At 31.2% G+C, this 8429-nt stretch overlaps 1 protein-coding gene across 1 annotated transcript; it reads left to right on the top strand.

Moving 5' to 3' along the window:
* The first annotated feature begins 3995 nt into the window (after positions 1-3995).
* On the top strand, positions 3996-7981 carry LOC147393931 (purple acid phosphatase 17-like). Its single transcript, XM_086454059.1, has 7 exons — positions 3996-4358; positions 6458-6614; positions 6719-6826; positions 7036-7160; positions 7269-7397; positions 7490-7557; positions 7675-7981. Exons 1-7 carry the CDS (start codon positions 4131-4133, stop codon positions 7886-7888), a joined length of 1029 nt encoding a protein of 342 aa, XP_086310185.1. The 5' UTR covers positions 3996-4130; the 3' UTR covers positions 7889-7981.
* The last annotated feature ends 448 nt before the right edge of the window (positions 7982-8429 follow it).

Below are 8429 nucleotides of genomic sequence, written 5' to 3'. Positions count from 1 at the left end.
TGATCTCCTCACCGTAGAGATCATCGTCACCAAAAATCAGCCCATTCCAAGACCTCTAACCCATGTTTTGAAAAATGTTTTGCCAAAATGTTTGTTGCTGAACGAGACCCTATATATATATATATATATTTGAAGTAGATGATATGAGATATTTTAATGTAAAATGAGATTTAAAACAATGGATTGAAGATGATTGCTCTTAAGGTGGAAAATTAAGGAATTTTTGTTAGATGTTGAAAATGAGGGTATTTATGTTATTTTTCGTTAGTTTAAAAAAGAAGAACAAGATCAATGGGCTATACCGTTAATTTAGGGGTATCCCAAGTATTCACTAAAATGGAGATGGGTGTCTGAATCACCCAAAAATTTGAATGGGCAGCCTAGTCAAAGGAACACATAATTGTTATAAAAAAAAAAAAGAATCCTTGAAATATCATCAAAATGTAGAGAGGTGTCTAAATCATTTGAAAAATGAAGGGGTTGCGATTAGGAAGGTCAAAGGGGGCATGCCATAAATATGAAAAATAAGGGTATCTCTAATATTCCCCAAACTTATTGGAGTATTTAAATAAACCAAAAATTTTAAAGACGGGTGCAAAAAAATTGAAGGAAAGGTGGAGGCAAAAATTTGACCGTGAGGAGGGGGCAACATGCCATTAGTTGAAAGATTAAGGTTATAAACATATAATCACAAAAGCAGAAAGTGTTTATAAATTACCCAAAATATTGAGGAGGGGGGGGGGGGGGGGGGACAGCCTCTCTTGCCCCCCTTGGCTCCACAGCTGATTAAGGGTTTCGTTAACATTCATTTTAACTAGGGGTGCAGTTTGGTCCAATTCAAACCGATAGCTTTGGGGTGGTTTGGTTCTGTTTAGAACAAGTTGCGATTCAGTTCTGGGTTATGAAAATGTAGAGCCCGATCAATTTGATCTGGTTTTGGATTAAGCTTGTATATAACCGAAATATTATATATATAAGGTGGCGTTTTTTTGAAAAAATCCTAGACAACATTCTAGACAAAGCATTTTGTCTTATATGGGCTAAAATTTTCAAAATGGGCAGCTTTTTTTGTGAGGATGATCTACTGACTATAGAGATCATCTTTACAAAAAATCAATTCATTCCGAAACATTTTAGCCATATATGCCAAAACTTTTTCTAGAATGTTTAGGATTTTGTTAAAAGAATGCTACCCATATATATATAATAATAATAATAATAATAATAATAATAATAATAATAATATTATTATTATTATTATTATTATTATTATTATTATTAATTATTTTAGTTGTTAGGACATTGATTAATGACCTTTCATGGATAAACTAATGATTTTATATGAATAGATTAGTGGATTAATGATTTATTGTATGAAATTTTATTTTTATTATATGTTTGTTTTTTCATTAAAAAATGTTACAATTTATAGAATATTGACAACCCATAGAATTGAACCGAACCAAACCGACTTTAGTTCGGTTTGAGTTGATTCGGTTCCAATGGAATTTGGTTCGGTTCTTGTTTTTATTTAGTGGAATTGACCTATGTTGGTTCGATTCCAATTTGACCTTAAACCGAACGAAGTTGCACCCCAAATTTCAACACATTGGAAATAATTATTTGAGACTATTTTTGGTAAGAAAAACATATTGAGGGAATTATAGGTCGCAAAATAAAATTTGAAGGTGTAGTTAATGCTTATTAATGTATGGCCTTTGGTACAAGTTAACAACACCTCTTATATAATTATAATGACATTTAGTAGTCTAATATTGATGGATACCTAGAAATAAATCCACTTTAACTAAAATAATATAAATAAAATGTGGAGTATCTAATTTTTTACTTCCTCTATGTATAAATGTCTATTCATATTCGTCGTTCATTCATAATTTAAGCTACAAACAAAAAATCTGAATAATAATTGTTTGAAGTTTTTTTCTCAAAAGCTTTATTTTGCTTGAAGAATCTTCTTGATATCAAACTATCAAGTGAGGAATTACAAATTAAAATTTTGATTTTTCATTCAAAATTAATTTTTTATTTTATCAATACAGAGTGTCCTTTGGGTGTTGCTTTTTTTTTTTTTTTTCCCCATAAATATTAAGATTTACAAATAAGAGTTCATGTGGGCTTCTTCAATTAATAGATTTCCTAAGGGCACGTTATTTGCACCCACTTTTTTCGTTCGTCTCACCCACTTAAATGGTGAATGTTAATAATATGTAGATAAGTAAATTTCTTTGTTTGTTTTATTGCATACACCCACCTAAAACTCATCGAATAGACCAGAAGTTTTCCCTCCTATTGATTCGAAGCATATTAAACCCTACCAAAATATTCGACCAAAGTTTAATCGAACCACATCACCAAATAAATTTTCTTAAGAGATTCATCAAAAGATCATGTTTTGATCTATTTGTAGGGGATATTATTCACTCAAATCCAATATTTATCATTTTTTTGGTATAAATTAATCATTTTTTATGGATGAAGGTGAGTTTTTACCACTTATTTCCATCATCTTTCTTTGAATTGGTTTTAATCAGTTTTTTGGCAAATGAACCATGCTAAAAGCTTGATTTTATCTTTATCGTTTGCATTCAAATTTTTTTTCCAAATAATTCCCACTATGTTTGATAAGTCAAGACTGAACTCATCAACACTATTTTGATAGGTACATACTAAACACTTATTTTCTTTATGTACCTACCGTATGATCTCACATATTTTCGGTATGTTCCTATCTATAAAATTGTTTTTAGTTCAATAATTACATATCGAATGGATTTTTACATGGGATCCCATGTAAAAAAAATTGTGTTCTATATGCAATTACTGGACTTGGTTAGAAATGTTTAGTAGGTTAAAATTTAGTTTTAAAACAATTCGGTCGGTAAAACTAGTAATTAAATAATTGTTGTATACATTCACAACTTCAGTGGGTTAAATGAGTAAGTGGGCAAGATGAGCAAAAAAGTGGGTGTAGACAAGGATGGAGTTAGTAAGGAGTTGATGGGGGCAATTACTCCCACAAAATTTTGAGACACCCGTATATTTTCAATTAATTATGTGTCCCCCCCCCACCTTATCAATTAATTATATGTCCCATTTATTTCCACTCCCTCACCTCTCTACCCATTTGCCCCCTCCCCCTCCCCCTCCCTCTCCCTCCTATTGTATGTTTCAGCACAAATAATTTTCATATCATTCAAGTTCTTCAACTATATAACTCATAGTTTACCTCCGTTACAAGAAAATCTTAGCTCCGTCCTTGGGTGTAGATAGTGCATCTCATTTTATAATCATCAAAGTTACCTATTAAAATTGAAATTGAGATATCTCATTTTAGATTAATATTATTAGTCTTTCTTTTATTTATATTTTATAATAAAAATTTATTAAAATAATAAAATGATGTAGCCTTTTAGAGAACTCATCGCTGAATTTTTCATTAAAATAATTGTTCTGTTTTTCGCCAAAAACCTGTATATAATCTCCAGCTCCTGATTTATTTGGCAAATTAATAGAGGATAAAAAGTTTGTCGGTTTTCTTGTCATTGATTTAGAAGGTATAACAAAAAAAAAAAAAATGGGTTGTGTCAAATAAAATCCAAGGAATATTCTGATGCTCCGTCGATATCCAATATTCGTCAATCGAACATCCTGTCGAATATTCTTTTAATTTCTTTCGTGTACGGAAGAAGCAAGCAATTAGTTGCGAATTTACGACCGAATCCTATATTGAAGTCTGTGTAGCATTTAATTCTCCTGATCCACAGCAAAAGTCTCACAAATAAAAATAGAAGATAATTTAAGCCTTTAGATTATTATTTTAACTGAATCTCAAGGATAATCAAGTGGCGAACAGAGAGAGAGCGGATGTTTGTTCTCCTCCATGCATATCTTCTTCTCTCATCATTCTTTATTAAAGAAAAGAGATTATAATTAGTGTGACTAATTTTTAACATTTCAACAGATTTCTATTTCTATTTCTATTCTATCGTTTAATTCGGTATAAAAGGAGGGTACTACGTTGTCTTGTCCATATATTATTATTATTATTATTATTGTGGAAGATAAAATAAAAAGAAGTTACGTTGTATCTCCTGATCTCTTAGACTCATATGATGATCAGGGCCATGGCTGTAGGTTTCTTCTATAACAAATCCATGGCTATGGCTCTGAATCTTCTCTTGATTAGTCTGTGTTTCGTCTCTACTTTTGCTAAGCTTCAAAGAATATTCGAACACTCAGTCCCTGCCCCTGCAAATCGAGATGGGTCGCTTAGTTTTTTGGTCGTTGGAGATTGGGGAAGAAGAGGAGCCTACAACCAGTCTCAAGTTGCTCTTCAGGTATTTATTTTCCTATACTATTTATTCCTACGTATTATATTGTGATCCCATTTCTACGTGGCACAGTCTAATTGGGGATTAAACGGTGTAATTACCGTGCTGGTAAGGTTTTCAAATCACTTATTTTAAAAAAAAAAAAAATGATGAAATACCATTTTGGTAAGCAACGAATTCGACCAGTTGAATTTTGATGATTCCTACTTTCTCAACGATTAAAATGGGTAAAATGTTGTTTGTAAAAAAACATTTCTAAAATATATTATTGATGGAAGGGGTCTAAGAGTGATAACTTTAGAGGAGATAAGTGCAATTGTCAAAATGTTAGGGGTTCAACATGGAATTACTTCAAATCATAACGGGTCAAAATTTTAATTTACCTTTTTCTTTTTCCAATTTAAAAATCAAATATCTAACTATATATAAGACATTTTTTCCTTGTCCACATCCTCTTTGGAACGAAAGGGTAGAAGAAGAAATGCAATAAAGTTGAATGAGTATTTTTTATTGAAAAAAGGTAGTAGAGGAAAGATAATAAAGTGAGGGTATTTTTGAAAAGGGAAGTGGAAAAGGAAAGACAATAAAATTGGAAGGACAATCTTGAAAATGAAAAGAAGAATAAAAATAATATAGTTAAAATTTATCCTCGAAAAAATTCTGTGGGATTAAATCTCAACCTCTCATTATGATGTTTGGAGGAGGGGGGTAAATAATTTTTTTTCCTCAAGGTAGATCTAGCCCTGCTTGATACATTACAAATATTTTATAGTGCAAATGTTTTGCAATGAAAAATTTACCATTGCTTGGTAGCTATCAGGAAATCTCTTGTAAAATCATATTTTGTGTTTGTTGATATTTGTATTATAAAACTTTTGTAACAATTTCTTGTCAAAATAAAATGTGAAAATAATTTGAACTTATTTGTACTAAGGGTGTTATAAAAATATCCTTAGTAAGTTTTACAAAACAATTGTATATGAATTTACAAAAAAATACCCATATGATGAAGGATATTTTTATAATAACATTGATGAGGGGGGATTCTTGTAATTTTCATATGCACGTAAATATATCTTTGATGAGATTTATTTTTTGTGAATAAATATCCATGTTATCATAGCAAGTACTTTGTAAGTTAAAAATTTGTTTGATGAAGGGTATTTTTGTAAGTTCAATATGCAATGAAATGTATATTTGAATAGAGGTTTTTATGTGAATTTACGTGCATATTACTATAACATGAAGTGAAGGTATTTTTATAATTTAATTAATATTTTAACAATAGATATTTTAATAATTTTGATATGCGTAGGTTGGAGTTGAATAATTTTACAAACAATTTGTAATACTTTTTGTGCTACAAATCATTTGCTGAAATTTCTTAAGAATATAGGTGTGATTCATGCAAATATTTTGCAATGCAAATCATTTGCTTTGTGCAATCAAATACTCATAAAATTAATTTCAGAAAATTATTTGCATTTGCAAATGATTTGTAGCTTATCAAGGAGGGTTTCAAAATGAGATTAAATCCCAACCCCTCTTTATTGGGAGAGGGATAAACAGAATGGGGTTAATGGTTGTGATTTATTGTATAGAATACCCAAAATTTAAATAATAAAGATTTGTTGTTTTGAATTTTAAGTGCTAAGATGATGAACCAATGGTATATCACCATGTATTTAGAAAAAAAAAAAAAAAAGGAAGAAGCGTGACTAGTTAGTAGAGAGAAAATTTATGAGCAGGTTTAAGTGCTTTTGATTTTACTTGTTTTTTAATACTAGTGGTGACATACCATTGGTTCATCAACTTAGCATATAAAATTTGAAAAAGCAAAACTTTTTGTTCAAATTTAAAGCAAGCCCTAACACCTTTGTTGGTCGGGCTGGACAAGGTTAGCAGGCAAGCAGACCCGATTGACAGCCATATTTAAGGGCTACTACATGTGGTTCATATGAAATCCAAAGACCGGGGCCATAAAGAAGATGTACTCCCCATTAGCACCCTAATGGCCTAGCTTAATTAAATTAGTGAAGAATAAATAATTTTTATTTTTTTGGTTACCTTAGTAAATGTTCTTTTTTCAAAATTATTTGTTGTAGATGGGAATAATTGGAGAGAGACTAGACATAAATTTTGTAATCTCTACTGGAGATAATTTCTACGACAATGGATTGACGGGTGTGGATGATCCAGCTTTTGAGGACTCATTTACCAAAATCTACACCGCTAAGAGCTTGCAAAAACAATGGTACAGTGGTAAGTCACCAAGTTCAAAGGCCAAAATTAAAGAATTTTCATAAAGACTTTTATGCGAGATTTTTATTTATTTAATTAATTTTCCAATGAATTTTTTGTTGTAGTTTTGGGGAACCATGACTACAGGGGTGATGTTGAAGCACAATTGAACCCTATCCTCAGGAAGATAGATAGCAGATGGCTTTGCATGAGATCATTTGTTGTTAACGCAGGTGAAAAATACTTACCCAACAAACTTCACTTTTGGTTTTACATAAATATTGAAGCTCAGATGCATGTTAATTAGTGCAATATAAAAGGGATTCTTGTTATAGTTTTCCATATAATTCTTTGCCATGAGATGGTTGAGATGCTTTTTATTGTTAGAATAATTCTGAAAATAGAGGATCTTATGTTTTTTTTTTCTTCTCTATTGTCTAAGAAATTGCGGAGTTTTTCTTCGTGGACACTACTCCATTTGTAGATATGTATACCACCGACAAGGACCATACTTATGATTGGAGAGGGGTAATTCCCCGAAAGAATTACATTGCGAACGTTCTAAAGGTATTATTGTCTTCCATCACAACAAAACCAAATTAAGTAGAGAAACAGATTTGATTGATCTTGGTTATTTATTTAATTTTTTTTTTAAATTAATACTAAACTAAATAGGATGTGGAATCTGCATTAAGGGAATCGACCGCCAAGTGGAAGATTGTAATTGGTCACCATGCAATTAGAAGCACAGGATATCATGGCGACACCAAAGAGCTTGTAAACCAACTTCTTCCAATCATGGAGGTAATTAGATTCTTAAAATCAACTCTTTAGAAAAGAAAGAAACTATCAAGTTCTCTTTAAATATTAATCAAACTTAATAAATGAATTCGCAGACCAACAATGTTGATCTTTACATGAACGGGCACGATCATATTCTGGAACATATGAGCAGCCCAGAAAGGTAAAATCTAATTAATCCTTTTTAATTGATGTTTAGTTAGTCCAATGTATCAAGTTTCTTCCTAAATAAGTGAATCACTTTCACTAATTGTCGGTCCTAATGGATTTTGCAATGCAGTCCAATACAATTTCTAACAAGCGGAGCAGGTTCAAAGGCATGGAGAGAAGATGTTAAAGGGTTGAATCGAGATGGAGTAAACTTCTTCTACAATGGACAAGGCTTCATGTCTGTACAAATAAATCAGATCAAAGCAGAGATTGTGTTTTACGATGTCTTTGGCACAATATTGCATAAATGGTCAGTGTCCAAGCAACTTCACTCGGCCATATAGAGAGGATTACGTATACAAGACTACTGTAACACGTATTGGAAATTAGCTTAGCCTTTGAGATTGGTTAATCAAATTTTAATACCTTTTTTGTTATAGTATAGCTTCCTTTGGGTCGATGTATAATGGCATTTGTGGGTGTAGAGAAGATGGTAAAAAAAAAAAAATTTATAAACATTTTTGCACCCAAATCCAATTGATTTTCTCATTCTGCTCAAAGAATGCAGCATTGTAATATGTGATTGGTTGTGAAATCTCATCATTGGCTCAAGTTTCATACATATATGCCATGCAACAAAGATGACTTTGTCCTCATCAAAATATAGATCAGATGTAACATCTTCGTCCCTCTCAAATACTGAAATGTCATTGTCATCAAAGATGGTTTGGTGTAATAGATAAAGAATCACATTTATACTAAAACAGGAACAACTTAAATGTACCTTTGATGAGATCCTCTTGATTTTGAATTTTGTAAATCCAAGTTATGTTTGATCAAGCATGCATCTCACAGATTAAACGAAAATTGAAGGTGAGAACAACT

The sequence above is a fragment of the Akebia trifoliata genome, chromosome 9 (assembly GCF_017979445.1).
Source record: "Akebia trifoliata isolate Shusen 1 chromosome 9, ASM1797944v1, whole genome shotgun sequence".
NCBI lineage: Eukaryota > Viridiplantae > Streptophyta > Magnoliopsida > Ranunculales > Lardizabalaceae > Akebia > Akebia trifoliata.
The sequence above is the reverse complement of the archived record's forward strand: the minus strand, read 5'-3'. Positions and strand labels throughout refer to the sequence as shown.

Bases quoted from the DNA above. Each gene is read 5' to 3' on its own strand.
- LOC147393931 (XM_086454059.1), top strand. From the start codon at position 4,131: ATGATGATCAGGGCCATGGCTGTAGGTTTCTTCTATAACAAATCCATG. The intron at 4,359-6,457 runs GTATTTATTTTC...TATTTGTTGTAG, and splicing joins AGTCTCAAGTTGCTCTTCAG to ATGGGAATAATTGGAGAGAG. The intron at 6,615-6,718 runs GTAAGTCACCAA...TTTTTGTTGTAG, and splicing joins GCAAAAACAATGGTACAGTG to TTTTGGGGAACCATGACTAC.